The sequence below is a fragment of the Pristis pectinata genome, chromosome 9 (assembly GCF_009764475.1).
Source record: "Pristis pectinata isolate sPriPec2 chromosome 9, sPriPec2.1.pri, whole genome shotgun sequence".
Taxonomy (NCBI): Eukaryota; Metazoa; Chordata; class Chondrichthyes; order Rhinopristiformes; family Pristidae; genus Pristis; species Pristis pectinata.
Window position 1 is genome coordinate 77,392 of NC_067413.1, and position 21,039 is coordinate 98,430.

Below are 21,039 nucleotides of genomic sequence, written 5' to 3' on the forward strand. Positions count from 1 at the left end.
ATGCACTCACCACTCTCTGAGTAAAAAACTTACCCCTGACATCTCCTTTATACCTACTCCCCAGCACCTTAAACCTATGTCCTCTTGCGGCCACCATTTCAGCCCTGGGGAAAAGCCTCTGACTATCTACCCGATCAATACCTCTCATCATCTTATACACCTCTATCAGGTGCCCCCTCAACCTCCGTCACTCCAAGGAGAAAAGACCGAGTTCCCTCAACCTGCTTTCATAAGGCATGCTCCGCATTCCAGGTAGTATCCTAGTAAATCTCCTCTGCACCCTCTCTATGCCTTCCACATCTTTCCTGTAGTGAGGCAACCAGAACTGAGCACAGTACTCCAAATGGGGTCTGACCAGGGACCTATATAGCTGCAGCAATACCTCTCGGCTTCTAAATTCAATTCCCCGATTGATGAAGGACAATACACCACATACCTTCTTAACCACAGAGTCAACCTGCGCAGCCACTTTGAGCGTCCTACGGACTCGGACCCCAAGATCCCTCTGATCCTCCACACTGCCAAGCGTCCTACCATTAAGACTATATTCTGCCATCATATTTGACCTACCAAAATGAACCACTTCACACTTATCTGGGTTGAACTGCATCTGCCACTTCTCAGCCCAACTTTGCATCCTATCTATGTCCCTCTGTAACCTCTGACAGCCCTCCAAACTATCCACAACACCCCCAACCTTCGCGTCATCTGCAAACTTACTAACCCACCTCTCTACTTCCTCATCCAGGTCGTTTATAAAAATCACAAAGAGGAAGGTCCCAGAACAGATCCCTGAGGTATTTGCATTAAATCTGCATTAAGTGCATTGTCTGCATTAAATTCCATCTACGATTTTTCAGCCCACTCTCCCAGCTGGTCAAGATCACGCTGCAAGCTTTGATATCCTTCCTCGCTGTCCACTATGCCCCCAATCTTGCTGTCATCTGCAAATTTGCTGATGCAGTTTATCACATCATCATCATCTAAGTCATTAATATGGATGATAAACAACAATGGAGCCAGCACCGATCCCCGTGGCACACCACTAGTCACAGGACTCCAGTCAAAGAGACAACCATCTACTACCACTCTGCTTCTCCCACTAAGACAATGTTGAATCCAAATGGTTACTTCTGGAGCAGGCTCTCATGAGGAACTTTGTCAACAGCCTTGCTAAAGTCCAAGTAGACTACATCCACCACTTTTCCATCATCGAACTTTGCTGTTCTTGCTGTTAATATTCTTATAAAGGTCCTTGGGAGAAGCCATTTGCTGGTCAAAGTTAAAGTCAACTGAGTTTATTGTCACTTGCACACTACTTGTATGCACAGATGCAATAAAAAATTGACTTGCAGCAGCATCATAGGCACATAGCATCATATGTAGCATTCACAAGAAAAACATGAACACAATTTTTACAAGAAAGAACACAATTATAACAAAAAAACGATGTCCATTTTAGTTCAAAGTGATCAAGAGGTTAGAGCATTGCTAAACTCTTGCGATTAGGATTGTGCCAGTAGGTTCCAAAACCGAACAGTTGAAGGGAAGTAACTATTCTTGAATCTGGTGGTGTGGGACTGTTTCTGTACCTCCTGCCCAATGGTCGCTGCGACTGGATGGCATGGCCCCTGTAGATACTACCGATGGTGGGGAAGGATGTGCCCACGATGTATTGGGCTGAGTCCACTACTCTCTGCAGCTTTTTAAGTTCCTACACATTCAAATTGCCTTACCAGACTATGATGCAACCAGTCAGGATGTTTTCAACAGTACATCTGTTGAAGTTTGAGAGAGTATTCGGTGACAAGCCGAACCTCATTAACCTCTTAAGAGAGTAAAGATGCTGGCACGCTTTCCTTGTGATTGCATCTACTGTATGTTCTGGGCCCAGGACGGGTCATCTGATATGTTAACACCCAGGAATCTAATGCTTCTGACTCTCTCCACCATCGATCCCCCAATGTAGACTGGCATATGTTCGTCATCCTTCCCTTTCCTGAAGTCAACAATCAGCCTTTTAGTTTTACTGATGTTGAGAGAGAGTTGTTGTTGCAGCACCACTCGACCAGGTGTCCTACGAGGTTGCAGTAAGCTTACTCATCACCACCTGTGATTCATCCAACAGCAGTAGTGTCATCGGCGAATTTGTATATGGCATTGGAGCTCTTCTTAGCCACACCGTCGTGCGTATAGAGAGTAGAGAAGGGGGCTAAGCACACAGCCTTGAGGTGCACCCATTTTGATGGTCAGTGAGGAAGAGATATTGTTACCAATCCTCACTGATTGAGGTCTTCTGATGAGGAAGTCAAGGATCCAGTTGCAGAGCGAGGTGCAAAGGCCCAGGTCCTGAAGCTTGAAGAAGAACTTGGATGGGATGATTGTGTTGAACGCTGAGGTGTCGTCAATGAACTGCAGCCTGATGTACAAGTTTCTGTTGTCCAGATGGTCCAGAGCAGAGTGAAGAGCCAGAGAAATTGCATCTGCTTTTGACTTATTGTGACAGTAGGCAAATTGAAGTGGATCCAGGTCATCTCTGAGGCAGCAGTTGATTTGCAACATAACCAACCTCTTGAAGCACTTCATTATGGTTGACGTAAGTGCTACTGTGTGGTAGTCATTGAGGCAGGTCACCACATTCGTCTTGCCTTAGGGTTAGGGTTAGGGTTAGCCGAACCCTAACCCTAAGGTATCCGGTACAATAGATGCCTTTATGAAGCAGATGGGACCTCAGACCACAGAAGCGCGAGGTCGAATATGTCCATAAATACTCCAGCCACTTGGTCCACACAGATCTTTAGTACTTGGCCAAGCATGCTGTCTGGACCAGACACCTTTCGCGGATAGGTAAAGGGATGTCTGGCAAATGGGACGATTTTAAAATTTGAGACAGGAAGAGTTCAGCGTCAGCATGTTCCTGTTAGAGTGAAGGCTGGCAAGATTAGGAAAGTTTGGTTGATGAGAAGGGTTTCGTCAGGAAAAAGGAAGCATATGTTATGTAATGGCAGCTGGGATCAAGTGAATCACTTGAGGAGTATAAGGGATGTAGGAATACATACAAGAAATTAGGAGAGCAAAAAGAGTCCATGAGATATCCCTGGCGGACAAGATAAAAGAAAATCCTAAAAGATTCTATAAATATATTAAGAGCAAAAGGGTAGCTAGGGAGAGATTAGCTCTCCCACCCCCATGGATAAGTGTGGTGATGTGTTTGTGGAACCATGGAAATGGGCAAGGTCATAAATGAATAGTTAGAGTCAGAGGTTGAGAGACCATTACCTCAATAGCATCAAACACGGTACATCTGAGATTTGGATGGGTATCCTGCACTAACTGCCTTTGCCTACTACCCTCCCCACTGGTCATCACCACTTTTGCACCTGCACAACCTTTGGTTGTGATTTAACCTCTCACCTTGGCAAGGTATCTGGTTGCACTCTGCTGTCTGAACAGTTCCTCCCTCACAGGATGTGCCTGACCTTCCACATGTACGACTGCGAATCCGTTGACCTCCTCCACAACTCCTGGAACATTGGCTCCATACAGACCAGGAGTTCTGCTCTGTGCAGTGTGAATCAGTGCAGTCAAATGTCCCATTAACACAGGCACTGCAAAAGCAAACAGCACCTGTTCAATAAAAGAGGTAGAACCCCATTCTAAAGGGGGACAGTGAAGAGCCAGAGGTCCATATTGGTACTAACGACATGGGTAAAGAGACATGAGATCCTGCAACATAAATTTAGGGAGCTCAGATGAAGATTAAGGGGCAGGACCTCCAAGGCTGTAATCTATGGATTACTTCAGTGCCACATGCTAGTGAGCACAGGAAAAGAAGGACGGGTCAAGTGAATGTGTGGCTAAGGATGTGGTGCAGGAGGGAAGATTTTAAATTTCTGGATGACTAGGACAGTTTCTGGAGAAGGTGGGACATGTACAAGCTGGATGGGTAAACCTGAACTGGAGTGGTCCAGCATTATTATGGGGAGGTTTGCCAGTGCTTTTGGGAGGGGTTTAAACTAATCGGGTAGCAGTTTGGAACAAAGAGTAGATGTACTGTTGGGGAATGGTGGAAAGCAATCACACAAGAGGGTGGTGGGTATATTGAATGAGCTGTAAGAGGAGGTGATAGAGGAGGGTACAATCGCATTGTTTAAAAAGCATTTTGATAGATACATGGATAGGAAAGAGATAATGGGCTAAATGCAGGAGAATAGGATCAGTGTGGACTGGCAACTTGGTCGGCATGGATGAGTCGGGCCAATGGGCCTATTTCCGTGCTATATGAAATACAGAAGGAAAACTAAGTCACTCTAGCAACTAGTGGCATCAAGAAAAGGAAAAGCAAACAAAAATCTTACCTTGCTCTGCCCTGATGCTGCTCGCTCTCCTCACCAAAGCCCGCCATTCATCAAAGCTTTCACTTTGACCTCAACAGCAGCACTTCGACCTCAAGACAGCCTTCTCAAAACAGCTGCTCTGCTATATGTTGCCTCCCTTTCATTCATTGCTAGGCCTCACAGTAAGCAATAAGATAGCCCCTCACCTGATACACACATACTATCCTATGGATCCCACATGATTTATAATCTTCTGGTCCAGCCTACCATGAGGGACTTGTCAAATGTACAGTCCATGTAGACAACATCTACTGCCCTACCCTCATCAATTCTCTTCGTCATCTCCTCCAAACTCTCAAACAAACTTGTGAGACAGAACTGTGACCTCCCACACTTGGGTTGAAATTCTAAAATTGGAGTAAGGCCAATTTTGATGGCATCACAAGGGATCCAGCAGGTATGGATTGGGATAGGCTGTTTTCTGGCAAAGAGAGGCTTGGTAACTGGGAGGCTTTCAAAAGTGAAATATTGAGAGTACAGAATCTGTATGTTCCTGTTAGAATAAAAGGCAAGGCTAACAGGTTTAGGGAACCTTGGTTATTGAAGGATATTGAGGCCCTAGTAAAGATAAAGAAGGAGGCGCATATCAGGTATAGGCAGTTAGGATCAAATGTGGTGCTTGAGGAGTATTAGAAATGCAAGGGAACACTTAAGAAAGAAATCAGGAGGGGCAAAAAAAGAGGACATGAGGTTGCTCTGGCAGGCAGAGTGAAAGAGAATCCCAAGGGTTTCTATAGCTATATTAAGAGCAAAAGGATAGCAAGGGACAAAATTGCTCCTCTTAAAGATCAGTGTGTAGTAGATGGTTCTCTCGCCAGCGACCCGGGTTCAATTCCGGCCACTCTCTGTAAGGAGTTTGTATGCTTTCCCCATGTCTGCGTGGGTTTGTTCCAGGTGCTCTGGTTTCCTCCCACATTCCAAAGGCATAGAGTTTAGGAAGTTATGGGCATGCTATGTTGGCGCCGGAAGCGTGGCGACACTTGCGGACTGCCCCCAGAGCACTCTACACAAAAGATGCATTTCACTGTGTGTTTCAATGTACATGTGAGTAATAAATATATCTTATCTTGTCTTATGGAGCCAAAAGAAATGGGGGAGATCTTAAATGAATCTTTTGCATCTGTATTTACTCTGGAGACAGACACAGAGACTATAGAACTGAGGCAAAAGAGTTGTGAGGTCATGGACTGTTTCCAGATTACGGAAGAGGAGGTGCTGGCTGTCTTGAGGCAAATGAAGGTGGATAAATCCCTAGGGCAAGACGTGATAGAAATGTTCTCAGGTGCATCTATTTCAGTGCAAGGAGTATTGCAGGTAAGGCAGATGAGTTTAGGGTGTGGATTGACACTTGGGATTATGACATTATTGCTATTAGTGAGATTTGGATGCAGGAGGGGCAGGACTGGCAGCTTAATGTCCCGGGGTTCCGTTGTTTCAGACGTGATAGAGGGAGAGGGATGACAGAGGAGGAGTGGCAGTACTAATCAGGGAAAGTATCACAGCTGTACAGAGTCAGGACTGCCTGGAGGGCTCGTCTACAGAGGCCATATGGGTGGAGCTGAGGAACAGGAAAGGTGTGGCCACACTAATAGGGTTGTATTATAGACCGGCCAATAGTCAGAGAGAATTGGAGGAACAAATATGTAGTGAGATAGCACACAGATGTAAGAAACAGGAAGTTGTGATAGTAGGGGATTTTAACATTCCACATATTGACTAGGACTCCCACACTGTGAAAGGGCTGGATGGCTTGGAATTTGTCAAATGTGTTCAGGTAAGTTTTCTAAATCAATATATAGAGGTACCAACGAGAGAGAATGCAATACTTGATCTCCTATTAGGGAACCAGACAGGTCAGGTGACAGAAGTATGTGCAGGGGAGCATTTTGGGTCCAGTGGCCATAATGTCATTAGCTTCAAGTTACTTATGGATAAGGACAGGTCTGGTCCTCGAGTTGAAGTTCTAAATTGGAGAAAGGCCAATTTTGTGGAAATGAGAAAGGAGCTAGGAAGAGTGGATTGGGATGAGTTGTTTTCTGGCAAGGATGTGCTCAGTAAGTGGAAGGCCTTTAAAGGCAAAATTGTGAGAGTACAGAGTTTGCATGTTCCTGCCAGGATTAAAGGTAAAGTTAAAAAACATCGGGAACCTTGGTTTTCAAGGGATATTGGCGATCCCTTGATCACAAAAGAGAGAGGTGTATAGCAGGTATAGACAACTGGGAACAAATGAGGTACTTGAAGAGTATAGAAAAAGTAGGAAAATACCAAAAAGAAGACATGAGGTTGCTTTGGCAGATAATGTGAAGGTAAATCCTAAGGGTTTCTACAAGTATATGAGGAATAAAAGGATAGTGAGGGACAAAATTAGTCCCCGAGAAGATCAGAGCGGTCGTCTATGTGTGGAGCCTCAGGAGATGGGGGAGATTTTAAACAATTTTTTTGCATCAGTATTTACGCAGGAAATGGGCATAGTGGATATGGAAGGAAGGGAAACAAGCAATAGAGTCATGGAACATATAGAGATTAAAGAGGAGGAGGTGCTTGCTGCCTTACAGCGAATAAAGGTAGATAAATCCCCTGGGCCAGATAAGATAGTTCCTCGGACATTGAAGGAGACTACTGTAGAAATTGCAGGGGCCTTTGGCAGATATATTTAAAATGTCCTTAGCCATGGGTATGGTGCTGGAGGACTGGAGGGAAGCTCATGTTGTTCCGTTGTTTAAAAAAGGCTCTAAAAGTAAGCCAGGTAATTATAGGCCGGTGAGCCTGACATCAGTAGTGGGTAAATTACTGGAAGGTGTTCTGAGAGATTGGATATACAAGTATTTGGACAGCCAAGGGCTGATTAGGGATAGTCAGCATGGCTTTGTGCGTGGCAGATCGTGTTTAACGAATCTTGTAGAGTTTTTCGAGGAGGTTACTAAGAAAGTAGATGAAGGAAAGGCTGTGGATGTTGTCTACATGGAATTTAGTAAGGCCTTTGACAAGGTCCCACATGGGAGGTTAGTTCATAAGGTTCAGTCACTAGGTATCCATGGAGAGGTTGTAAACTGGATTCGAAATTGGCTGTGTGGGAGAAGACAGAGAGTGGTTGTGGATGATTGTTTCTCAGACTGGAGGCCTGTGACTAGTGGTGTGCCTCAGGGATCTGTGCTGGGGCCATTGTTGTTTGTTGTCTATATCAATGATCTAGATGATAATGTAGTAAATTGGATCAGCAAGTTTGCTGATGACACTAGGATTGGAGGCGTAGTGGACAGAGAGGAAGGCTTTCAAAGCTTGCAGAGGGATCTGAACCAACTGGAAGAATGGGCCAGAAAATGGCAGGTGGAATTTAATGCAGACAAGTGTGAGGTGTTGCATTTTGGAAGGACATATCAAGGTAGGACATACACAGTAAATGGTAGGGCACTGAGGAGTGCGGAGGAAGAAAGGGATCTGGGAGTTCAGATACATAATTCCTTGAAAGTGGCATCGCAGGTAGACAGGGTTGTAAAGAAAGCTTTTAGCATCCTGGCATTCATAAATCAAAGTACTGAGTATAGGAGTTGGGATGTTATGGTGAGGTTGTATAAGACATTGGTGAGGCCAAATTTGGAGTATTGCGTGCAGTTCTGGTCACCTAACTATAGGAAGGATATCAGTAAGATTGAAAGAGTGCAGAGGAGATTTACTAGAATGTTGCCGGGTCTTCAGGAGTTGAGTTACAGGGAAAGATTGAACAGGTTAGAACTTTATTCTTTGGAGCGCAGAAGAATAAGGGGAGATTTGATAGAGGTTTACAAAATTATGAGGGGTATAGACAGAGTTAATGCGAGTAGGCTCTTTCCACCTAGATTAGGAGAGATAAGTACGAGAGGACATGGCTTTAGGGTGAAAGGGGAAAGGTTTAGGGGGAACGTTAGGGGGAACTTCTTCATTTAAAGAGTGGTGGGAGTATGGAACGGGCTGCCATCTGATGTAGTAAATGCAGGCTCACTCTTGAGTTTTAAGAATAAATTGGATAGATACATGGACGGGAGTGGTCTGGAGGGTTATGGACTGGGTGCAGGTAAATGGGACTAGCGGGATAACATTTCGGCACAGACTAGAAGGGACGAATGGTTTATTTTTCTGTGTTGTAGTGTTCTATCGTTCTATGGTTCTAGGTATCCCCTCGAAAATTGTGGGAGGCTAGTGCAGAAATTGCAGGGACCCTGGCAGAGATATTTAAAATATCCTTACCTGGGTGAGGTGCCAGGGGACTGGAGGTTAGCTAATGTTGTTCTGTAGTTCAAGAAAGGCTCGAGAATAAACTGGGAAACTATAGGCCGGTGAGCTTGACATCAGTCGTGGTAAATTATTGGAAGGTATTCTGAGGGACAGGATATATAATTATTTGGCTAAATAGGGCCTGATTAGGGATAGTCAACATGGCTTTGTGCATGGTAGGTCATGTCTAACCAATCTTCAGAGTTCTTCAAGGAGGTTACCAAGAAGGTAGATAAGGGGAAGGCAGTGGATGTTGTCTGCATGGACGTTAGCGAGGCCTTTGACAATGTCCCACATGGGAGGCTGCTCCAGAAGGTTAAGTCACTTGGCATTCAGGATGAAGTAGTCAGCTGGATTCAACAGTGGCTTAGCGGGAGAAGCCAGAGAGTGGTAGTAGATGGTTGTCTCTCTGACTGGAGGCCTGTGACTAGTGGTATGCCACAGGGATCGGTGCTGGGTCTGTTGTTGTTTATCATCTATATTAATGATTTAGATGATAATGTGATAAACTGGATCAGCAAATTTGCAGATGACACCAAGATTGGGGGTGTAGTGGACAGCGAGGAAGGCTATCAAAGCTTGCAGTGTGATCTTGACTAGCTGGGAAAATTGGCTAAAAAATGGCTGATGTAATTTAATGCTCACAAGTGAGAGGTGTTGTACTTTGGGAGGACAAACCAGGGTAAGACTTGCACAGTGAATGGTAGGGCTCCAAGGTGTGCAGTAGAACAGAGGGACCTGGGGATACAGATCCTTAGTTCCTTGAAAGTGGCGTCACAGGCAGATAGGGTTGTAAAGAGAGCTATTGGCATATTGGCCTTCATAAATCAGGGCACTGATTACAGGAGTTGGGATGTTATGTTGAAGTTGTCCAAGACGTTGGTGAGGCCAAATTGTGTGCAGTCCTGGTCTCCTACCTAAAAGAAAGATATCAATAAGCTTGAAAGAGTGCAGAGAAAATTTACATGGATGTTGCCGGGTCTTGAAGACCTGAGTTAAAGGGAAAGGTTGAATAGGTTAGGACTTTATTCCCTGGAGCGCAGGAGAATGAGGGGAGATCTTATAGAGGTATACAAATTTATGAAGGGTATAGCTAGGGTGAATGCAGACATGCTTTTTCCCCCAAGGTTGGGCGAGACTAGAAATAGAGGTCAAAGGTTTAGGGTGAAAGGTGAAATATTTAAGGGGAATCTGAGGGGGAGCATCTTCACTCAGAGGGTGGTGCGAGTGTGGAACGAGCTGCCAGTGGAAGTGGTAGATCTGGGTTCAATTGTAACATTTGAGAGAGGTTTGCATAGGTACACGGATGGGAAGGGTTTATGGCCTGGGTGCAGGTCGATGGGACTAGGCAGAAGATCAGGTCGGCATGGATTGGATGGGCCGAATGGCCTATTTCTGTGCTGTAGTACTCTGTGACTTCCCACACATAAAGCCTTGCTGGTGCCGTGCAACTGCATCCTCTCCAGTGCAATTACATCCTTAATCCTCTACATGGACAATAAACCACAACATACCAGGTGCCACACGGAACAAAGATCCTGTCTCCTGGCTGATATTCCACAGTGCCGTTTGAACTGGGTAGACCACAGCGACACTCTGAGACTAATACACAGCTGGAATCCTGCAGCAACTGACCCCTGGGGCACCGGCAACCTGCAAGCCATGGTCAAAAGACAAAAAAAAATTAGGGTATAATTCCGAGGCTCCATTTATCAGCTAATAAAGCGTAAGATGTTACACAGCTATAAGAACCAGAAGCAGGAGTGGGCCAAACAGTCCTTCAATGGAGACTGCAGATGCTGGAAGCTAGAGAAACAAACACACTGCCGGAGGAACTCAGCTGGTCAGGCAGCATCTGTGGAGGGAAATGGAAGGTCCATGTTTCAGGTCGAGACCATTCATTTGGACTGAGAGATCGAAGAGAGATAGCCAGGTTAAAGAGGTGAGGAGAAGGGGTGGAGCAAAAGCTGGTAAGTGATGGGTGGATCCAGGTGAGGAGGGGGATAGACAGATGGAGGAGGGAAATAGCAACAAAGGCTGGAGGGTGATTGGTGGAGGCAACAAAGGGCTGAAATGATGGTAGGAAAGTGAGGTGGAGCATGGAATCAAATATGCTTGGTGGGGGTGATGGGCAAATAGAGTGGGTGGAGGAGGGTAAAGAAACATGGTGATGGGGTCTGGAGTGGGTGTAGGAGGAACTGGGTGAATTAAGAGGACAGAGAAGGGACAGAGAGGGAGCAGTTTAACTGAAACTGGAGAAATCAATGTTCACGTTGTCAGGTTGTGGACTACTGAGGTGGAATAGGAGGTGTTGTTCCTCCAGTTTGAGTTTAGACTCATCCTGGCAGTGGAGGACGCTGAGGACAGACATGTCGATGTGGGAATGGGGAGGAGAATTAAAATGGCTGGCAGCCTCGAGCTCTAGACGGCCATGGCAGATGAAGCGCAGGTGCTTGGCAAAGCAGTCACTTGGTCTCACTGATGCAGAGGAGGTCACATAGAGAGCAACAAATACAATAAACAAGGTTGGAGAAGATGCATGTGAATCTCAGGCTCACTTGGAAGGGCTATTTAGCTCTCTGGATGGTGGTGAGGGAGGAGGTGTAGGGACAGGTGTTACACCTCCTACAGTTGAAAGGGAAAGTGCCTGGTGAGGGGAAGGGATGGGTGAGGAGGGATGAGTGAACCAGGGAGTCACAGACAGAGTGGTTCCTGTGGAAAGCAGAAAGGGGTGGGGAGGGGAAGATGTGGCTGGTGGCGGGATCCCATTGCAGCTGGCGGATGTTTCAAAGTATGATGTGCTGAATGCGTAGACTGGTGGGGTGAAAGACAAGGACCAAGGGAACTATCCCTTTTCTGTCGGGGGGAGGTGGAGTGAGAGAAGTGTGGGAAATAGAGGAGATGTGGGTGAGGGCTCCATCAACCAGCTGTTCTGGAGTGGAAGGGCTCATCTTGAGAACAGATGCGGCAGAGATGGAGAAACTGAGAGACCATCCATTTCCCTCCACAGATACTGCCTGACCTGCTGAGTTCCTCCAGTAATTTGTTTGTTGAATCTGTCCTTCAAATCCACTCCACCATTGCTTAAGATCATGGCTGATCTTCTATCTGCCCCATTCCCACATCCCATGATTCCTTAAAATCCAGAATCTATTGATCTCTGTTTTGAATGAACTCAATAACACATTGGCTGTGAGCGACTAGTGTACACTTTAATCAATGAGTTGTACAACAGAGAAACAGGCAAAATAACAAATGTGTCTCCCTTGTTCAAGAAGGAAGGGAGATGACAAATGGGAAACTACAGGCCAGTTTGCTATTATGGGGAAGATAGAGTCATAGACAGTCATAGAGGAATATAACACTGAAACAGGCTCTTCATCTCATTGAGTCCATGCTAGACATCAACCGCTCATTTACACGAATCCTACATTTATCCTATTTCCTCTAGTTTGTGTTGGGCCTCACCCTGGCAGTGGAGAAGGGTGAAGATGGGCAAGTTGGTGTGGGAATGGGAAAGGGAATTGAAATGACATGCAACAACATTCTCCACCTTCTGGGACCTTTCCTGTGGCAAGAGAGGATACAAATATTTCTGTCAAGGACCAGCGGTCTCTCTTGACTCCTTCAGTATCCTGGGATAGATTCCATCAGGCCTGGGGACTTATCCACCTTAATGTTTCTCAAGATACCCAAAACCTCCTCCTCCTCAATATTGACATGTTGTAAAATATCAACAAACTCCTTCCTGATTTTACTAGCATCCACATCCTTCACCTTGGTGAATACCAATACCTATAAAAGTTCTAGTGTGAGCTCTGACTGTCTAAATCCACCTTGAGTATGTCTGATACAGTCACAAATTGTGCTGTATATACCAGAGCATGTCTTTGGGCAGGAGAGTGGCCCAGCTTGTAGAGCTGCTGCCTTAGAACTACTGGAACCCAGGATCAATCCTGACCTCTGCTGAATGTGGAACTTCCACATTCTCCTTGTGACAGCATGAGTTTCCACCAGGTGGTCTGGTTTCCTCCCACATCCCAAAGATGTAGGAATTGTTAAGTTAATTGACCACTGTAAATTGCTCCTAGGGTGTAGTAGATAGGTGGTAGAATCTGCGGGGGCTTGATGAGAATGCGGGGAGATTAAAATAAGATTCATGTAAATGAGTACTTAATGGTTGGTGTGGATCTGGTGGGGTAGGGGCCTGTTTCATGCCGCCTGACCCAATGGCTGTGGTTTTACTGTCATATATCTGCAGTATTCCTTCTACATCTGCATAGTGTACTAAACTGCTATATATGACGTACCTGGTTTGCACATTCCTTGTAGACACTGCACATGGTCCCACAGGTCAGTACATGTCCTTGGACAGTGATTTGCACATGATACAAACTCTTTTTCTCGGTCTTCACAGAGTTCTCCTGAAATATATCGAGAATTTGAAATTACTTCTTATCACATTAAGAGTCTGTACCACTGGGGGAATTCAGGCAAGGAACTTCTTATTGAAAGCTTCTGGCTGTGGACAGAGAATGTACCTGATGAAATGCTGGTGTTCCTGATGGCTATTTGGCTTATTCTGTGAACTGAGCCATGACCTAGTAACCTCTTCTTCACCACCAACTGGTGTCACTGGTAGTTCTATCTTAGAGTCATAGAGTGAAACAGCATGGAAACAGGCCCTTCGGCCCACCTGGACAATACTGACCAACATGCCCATCCAAGTGCTAGTCCCATTTGTCTGCGCTTGGCCTATATCCTTCTAAACCTTTCCTATCCACATATCTGTCCGACTGTCTTTTAATCTTGGCCTCTTTCAGATGAATTGTATCTGGTAGAGTTCACTTGCCAATACATTTAGTATTGGTAAACTTTCCGGTTCTGTCAATATGCTGTCTTGAAACTCTCCTCTCTCTCAGAATAATCTCACCTTATCTGCTCCCTTTGAGAAGACAGATGTAAGGCTCTCATTTAGTAATTCAGTATATACATTCGCTTTCAGTTGGGTATTGGTATTGGTTTATTATTGTCACTTGTACCGAGGTACAGTGAAAAACGTGTCTTGCAGACCGATTGTACAGGTCAATTCATTACACAGTGCAATTACATTGGGTTAGTACAGAGTGCATTGATGTAGTACAGGTAAAAACAATAAGAGTACAGAGTAAAGTGTCACAGCTACAGAGAAAGTGCAGTGCAATAAGGTGCAAGGTCACAACAAGGTAGATCGTGAGGTCATAGTCCATCTCATCGTATAAGGGAACCGTTCAATAGTCTTATCACAGTGGGGGTAGAAGCTGTCCTTAAGTCTGGTGGTACGTGCCCTCAGGCTCCTGTATCTTCTACCTAATGGAAGAGGAGAGAAGAGAGAATGTCCCAGGTGGGTGGGGTCTTTGATTATGCTGGAGGTATAATCAAGACAGCGAGAGGTAAAGACAGAGTCCAAAGAGGGGAGGCTGGTGTCCGTGATGCGCTGGGCTGTGTCCACAACTGCAGTTTCTTGCGGTCCTGGACAGAGCAGTTGCCGTACCAAACTGTGATGCATCCAGATAGGATGCTTTCTATGGTGCATCAGTAAAAGCTGGTGAGAGTCAAAGGGGACAAAGCAAATTTCTTTAGCCTCCTGAGGAAGTAGAGGTGCTGGTGAGCTTTCCTGGCCGTGGCATCTACATGATTTGACCAGGACAGGCTGTTGGTGATGTTCACTCCCGGGAACTTGAAGCTCTCGACCCTAGATTGTCAGATTGTCAGAGTCTTTTTTCACACAGGAGGGTGATTTTTTTTATATGGAATGAGCTGCCAGAGGAGATGGTGAAGGCAGATACAATTACAACGTTGAAAAGGTGTTTGTACAGGTGCTTGGATTAGAAAGGAGTAAAAGGATACAGGCCTCATGCAGTCAAATGGGATTAGCTGAGATAGGCATCATGGTCGGCATGGAGGGTATTCCTGGGAGAGCATACAGTGAGGATATGTGGGTGGAACTCAGAAATAAGAAAGGCATGATCACTTTGATGGATTTGTATGGGAGTCCCAATAGTCCACAGGCATCAGAGGAGCAAATATGTAGGGAGATTGCAGATAGCTGTAGGAATGATGGGGTTGTAATAGTAGGGCCTGTTTCTGTGCTGTACATTTCCATGATTCTTTGAAGGTTGGGTAACTAAGGTATCCACACACATTCCAAATGACAAAATAAGGATGCTTCTAACAAATATCAGGAGGAAGATTTAGTTAATTTCCAGGAAAATGACAGAAGATAGTAGCAGTGTGGCAGATAAGGAAGTTCAGGCAAATATAGAAATTAAAGGAAGCAAGTCCAATCGGTGGACAGGTGGAACACTGCAGGGAGTGAGGAACGTCTGATAGACCAAACTGCATTTATTTTACTGCAAGAAGCCTGACCGGGAAGGCAGACAAACTCAGGCCATGGATACGCACATGGGACTGGGATGTTATAGCTATTACATAAACATGGTTGAGGGATGAGCAAGACTGGCAGTTCAGTGCTCTACGTACTGATGATACAGGTGTGATAGAGGTGGAGGTTAGAGGAGGGGGAGTCATGTTTCTGATAAGGGAGAATATCATGGTGGTACTTTGAGAGGGTATTCCTGGGAGAATGTACAGTGAGGGTATGAGGGTGGAACTCAGAAATAAGAAAGGGGTGATCACTTTGATGAAATTGTATAGGAGTCCCAATAGTCCACAGGCATCAGAGGAGCAAATATGTAGGGAGACTGCAGATAGTCGTAGGAATGATAGGATTGTAATAGTAGGTGATTTTAACTTCCCTAATATTGACCAGGACTGCCATAGTGCTGAGGGCTTGGATGGAGCAGAATTAGTTAAGTGTGCCCAGGGAAATTTTCTCAAGCAATATGCAGATTGCCCTATTGGAGAGGGGACAACACATGACCTCCTACTGGGAGATGAGGCTGGGCAAGTGACAGAAATGTCAGTGAGGGAGCACTTTGCGACCAGTAACCATAATTCTACTAGTTTTAAAATAGTTATGGAAAAAAGCTAGGACCGGTCCACAAGTTAAAGATTGGAGGATGCCATTAGCAGGTAGAGGGATGGCTGGCAAGTGGGAGGCTTTTAAGAGTGAGACAGGGAGAGTTTAGGTACAGCATATTTCTGTTGGAGTGAAGGGCAAGGTTGGCAGGATTAGGAAACCCTGGCTGACAAGAGATATTGATGCTCTGGACAGGAAAAAGGCGCATGTCAGGTATCATCAAGTGAATCCCATGAGGAGTGTAATGGAAGGAAGAGGGAAAACAGGAGGGCAAGAAGAGGACATTAGATAGCTCTGGCAGATAAGGTAAAGGAGATTCCCAAGAGATTCTATACGTATATTGTGCAAAAGGGTACCTAGGAAGAGAATAGGTCCACTTAAGGATCAGTGTGATCGTCTATATGTGGAGCCACAGGAGCTGGGCGAGGTCTTAAATGAATGCTTTGTGTCTATATTTACTGGGGAGAAGGTAATGGAAGCTAAAGAATTCAGGAAAGAGAACAGTGATATTCTGAAACATTGACATTACAAAACAGGAGGTGCTGATGGTGTTGAGACACATAAAGGTGGATAAATCCTTGGGGTCTGACCAAGTGTACCCTAGGACATTATGGGAAGCTAGGGAATAATTGCTGGAGCCCTGGAAGAGATTTTTGTATCTTCCTTAGCCATGGGTCAGGTACTGGAAGAGAGGAAGGTGGATAATATTGTATATTTAAGAAGGGCTGCAAGGACAAGCCAGGGGTCTATAGACCGGTGAGCCTAAAATCAGTGGTGGGAAAGTTACTGTTGGGAATTCTGAGAGACAGGATCTGTTTGCATTTAGAACTACAAGAACTGATTATGATGGTCAGCATGGCTTTTTGCATCGGAAAATGTGTCTCACAAATTTAATTGAGTTTTTTTGAAGAGGTGACCAATAGGATTGATGAGGGAAGGGTGGTAAGTGTTGTCTACAAGGATTTTAGCACGGCCTTGACAAGGGCCTTGACAAGGCTGGTGTGGAAGGTTAGATCACATGGTATCCAGGGTGAGTTAGCCAATTGGACATAAAACTGGCTTGGTGGAAGGAGTCAGAAGGTGGCAGTGGAGGGTTGTTTTTCAGATTGGACACCTGTAACCAGCGGTGTGCCACAGGGATTGGTGCTGGGTCCACCGTTGTTTGTCACATATATTAACAACTTGGATGAGAATGTACAGTAGGTGGCATGATTAGTAAATTTATGAGTAACATCAAAATTGGTTGAGTAGTGGACAGTGCAGAAGGTTGTCTAAGGTTACAACAGGATCTAGACCAACTGGTAAAGTGGGTCAAGTAATGGCAGATGGAATTTAACTTGAATAATTGTGAAGAGATGCATTTTAGGAAGTTAAACCATAGTAGGATATACACAGTGCATGGCAGGGCCCTGGGGATTGCTGTGGAACAGAAAGACCTGGGGGTACAAGTACATAGTTCCCTGGAAGTGATGACACAGGTAGACAAAGTGGTGAAGAAGGTGTTTGGCATGCTGGCCTTCATCAAATGGGGCATTTATTACAAGAGTTGGGATGTCATGTTACAACTGTACGAGATGTTTGAGAGACCATATTTGGAGTATTGTGGATTGTCACAGTATTTTTCCCCAGAGTAGGGGAATCTAAAACTAGAGGGCAGAGGTATAAGGTGAGCGGGAAAAGATTTAAAGGGGATCTGAGGCACAAGTTTTTCACACAGTGGGTGGTGGATATATGGAATGACCTGCCAGAGGAAGTGGTAGAGGCAGGTACAATTACAACAGTTAAAAGACAGGTACATGGGTAGGAAAGGTTCAGAGGGATATGGGCCAGATGCAGGCAAATGGGACTAACTCAGAAAGGCACTTCGGTTGACATGGGCAAGTTGGGCTGAAGGGCCTGTTTCTGTATCATTTAACTCTATCTATATTTGGGTAATTGAAGTCGTATAATGTGACATAACTCTAATTTTTGGGGACAATTTTCTTCCTTATTCCTCTTTATTAATTGAAGCTCTTTTTTAAAAAAACATGCTACCCCAGAAATATTATCACCCTCCATTCCTCAAGCCAAATAGTGCTGGAACCAAATAGATTTTCCTTTCTATTTGGAATGGTACCAAAACTAATTCTTACCATCACACCATCTCTTCAGAATATTAAGATTCTATTCCTGGCCTTATTTGCGCCATTTCTTGGTGCAAGGATCTTACTTTAGGATCTTAATATCCCTGAAGTGAAGACACCCATTGACACGAAGAGTTGGAGTACAGGAAGGAGGGAGGAGAGTCTGGTAGCATAGTGTTATGACAATGACTTTTCCCTCAATGTCAGCAAAATAAAAGAGCTGGTCATTGACTTCAGGAGAGGGGTGGGGGGTGGTGCACACACTCCTGTATGTATCAATGGTGCTGTGGTGGAGATGGTTGAGAGCTTCAAGTTCCTAGGTGCAAACATCACCAATAGCATGTCCTGGTCCAACCACGTGAATGCTGTGGTCAAGAAAGCGCACCAGTGCCTCTGCTTCTTTAGAAGGCTAAGCAAATTTGGCAAGTCCCTGTTGACCCTCACCAATTTTTACAGATGCACCATGGAAAGCATCCTATCTGGATGCATCACGTCTTGGTATGGCAACTACTCTGCCCACGACCACAAGAAACTGCAGAGTTGTGGACACAGCTCAGTACATCACGGAAACCAGCCTCCCCTCCACGGAACCTGACTACACTTCTCACTGCCTCGGTAAAGCAGCCAACATAAACAAAGACCCCTCCCAGCCTGGACATTCTCTCTTCTCCCCCCTACCATTGGGCAGAAGATACAAAAACTTGAAAACACGTGCCACCAGGCTCAAGGACATATTCTATCCTTCTGTTATAAGACTCTTGAACGGACCTCTTGTACATTCAAGATGAACTCTTGACCTCACAGTCTACCTTGTCATGGCCCTTGCACCTTATTGTTTACCTGTACTGCACTTTCTCTATAAATGTAACCTGTAAATTCTGTTACTGCTTTTCCCTTGTACTATCTCAAAGTACTTATGTTCTTGAAATGATCAGTATGGATGGCTTGCAAAACTAAGTTTTTCACTGTATCTCAGTACATGTGACAATAATAAACCAATACCATATCTTTGTAATTGATGTCTCATCATAAACCATTCTGGGAATGTGACTGTTACTTGCCAATCTCATTTATGATGCGATAGACAATTACCTACATACAATAGCCTTTTACAATGTTTAACATTAATTCATTGCTCCATCACCTGGGCACATGGCAGTATTGCAACTTTCCGATTGGAACTTGGGTTCTTGACAGTTCGCTGTGTCTTGTGCACGAGTGAGGCGGCGTTGCCTGATACGGAATCCACCACTGCAAGGCTCACGGCATGGACTCCATAGACCCCAGGAACCCCAGGAACAATCATCTGAAATAAATGTAGGCACAGAGGTAGTGATGCTGTACAGAGGACAGGTGGCAGGGAACAGAAGGAGAGAGGAACACACATTATTTGTAGATAAGGAGGAAAAGAACAGTTAAAGAAACCTTCCAGGTGATAATTAAATTGCAGAGACTAATTAATAAGAAAAATAAAGAAATATATTTTTTTAAATTATGAGAGGCATAGATAGGGTGGATGGTAGCAGCCTTTCCCCAGGGTAGGGGAGAACAACACAAGGGGGCACAGGTTTAGGGTGAGGGGGAAAGATTTAAAATGGACCTGACTTTTTCACGCAGAGGGTGGTGAGTATATGGAATGAGCTGCCAGAGGAAGTGGGTGAGGCAGGTACGATAGTATCATTTGAGAAACACTTGGATAGGTACATGGAGGGGTGGGGCTTGGAGGGATATGGCCGAAAGCAGGAAATTGGGATGAGCTGGGTGGACACCATGGTCAGCATGGACTGATTGGGCCGAAGGGTCTGCATCCATGCTGTATTGCTCAAGGACTCGAAGAAATAGAAGCAGGAGTTAGCCATTCAGCCTGTGGCCCTGCTTTGTAATTCAACAAGGTCATGGCTGGTACTGTACCTCATCATCACTTTCCTACACTATCACCATCAGCCTTAATTCCTCCAATATCCAGAAATCCATCGATCCACATTCTGAATGCAATAAATAACAGCTCTCCAGGGTAGAGGATTCCAAGATCACTGACTTCTGAGTGAAAAAATTCTTGTCATTTCAGTCCTAATGACGTGCCCCTTATTCTGAAATTAACCCACTGGTCCCAAATTGGCTTCGCTTCGGAGCAGATAAGTTTTTCTTTTTCTTTTTATTAGGGTTTTAAGTATAAGGCTTAGTTTTTAATAGGGTTGTAATTTATTAGGGTTAGTGTTTTCATAAGGGTGTAAAAGTTTTAAGTGGTAGAGTGGGGGCTGGACTGCGCAGGCGCGGCGCGGACAGTTTAAAAAGCCAACCGCCATATCCACTGGACAGCGTCGGAGCGGGCAGCTGAGTGAGAGGTAGCAGAGTGTTCTGGGCTTTGGCTCAAGGGGCTTAGGCGTTAAGGGGCGAGGAAAGGTAGGTGACTTGAGTTAAGGAAGGAGTATGAGTGCGGTTTCCTGTACTCAGTGTCAGATGTGGGAGTTCCCGGAGTCTCCCTGCCTCCGGGAAGGCTATGTCTGCACCCGGTGTGTCGAGCTGCAGCTTCTGAGGGACCATGTTAGGGAACAGGAGATGCAGCTTGATGACCTATGTCTGGTCAGGGAGAGTGAGGAGGTGATAGAGAGGAGTTATAGGCAGGTGGTCACGCCAGGAACATCGGAATCAGGCAGTTGGGTCACAGTCAGGAGGGGGAAGGGGAAGGGGAAGGGGAAGGGGAAGAGTCAGGTACTAGAGAGTACCCCTGTGGCTGTACCCCTTGACAATAAGTACTCCTGCTTGAGTACTGTTGGGGGAGACAGCCTACCTGGGGGAAGCAACAGTGGCAGTCTCTCTGGCATGGAGTCCGGCCCTGTGGCTCAGATTGGTAGGGAAGGAGTGAGGAGGGCACTAGTGATAGGGGACTCTATAGTTAGGTGGGCAGACAAGCGATTCTGTGGACGCAGGAAAGGTAGTTTGTCTCCCAGGTGCCAGGGTCTGGGATGTTTCAGATCGCGTCCAAGATATCCTGAAGGGGGAGGGAGAACAGCCAGAGGTTGTGGTACATATTGGTACCAATGACATAGGTAGGGAAAGGAATGAGGTCCTGAAAAGAGACTATAGAGAATTAGGAAGGAAGTTGAGAAGCAGGACCTCAAAGGTAGTAATTTCCGGATTACTGCCTGTGCTAAGCGACAGTGGGTATAGGAACAGAATGAGGAAGAGGTTAAATGCGTGGTTGAGGGATTGGAGTAAGGAGCAGGGATTCAGTTTTCTGGATCAT

At 45.4% G+C, this 21,039-nt stretch overlaps 1 protein-coding gene across 1 annotated transcript in view; it reads right to left on the reverse strand.

The window, feature by feature from the left end:
• sspo (SCO-spondin) overlaps positions 1–21,039 on the reverse strand; it is a 358,698-nt gene that overhangs the window by 64,540 nt on the left and 273,119 nt on the right. Inside the window, 4 exon segments of the mRNA XM_052023421.1 lie at positions 3,480–3,627; positions 10,153–10,301; positions 12,959–13,072; positions 18,937–19,098. Of these exon segments, the coding sequence (XP_051879381.1) occupies positions 3,480–3,627; positions 10,153–10,301; positions 12,959–13,072; positions 18,937–19,098 (573 nt within the window).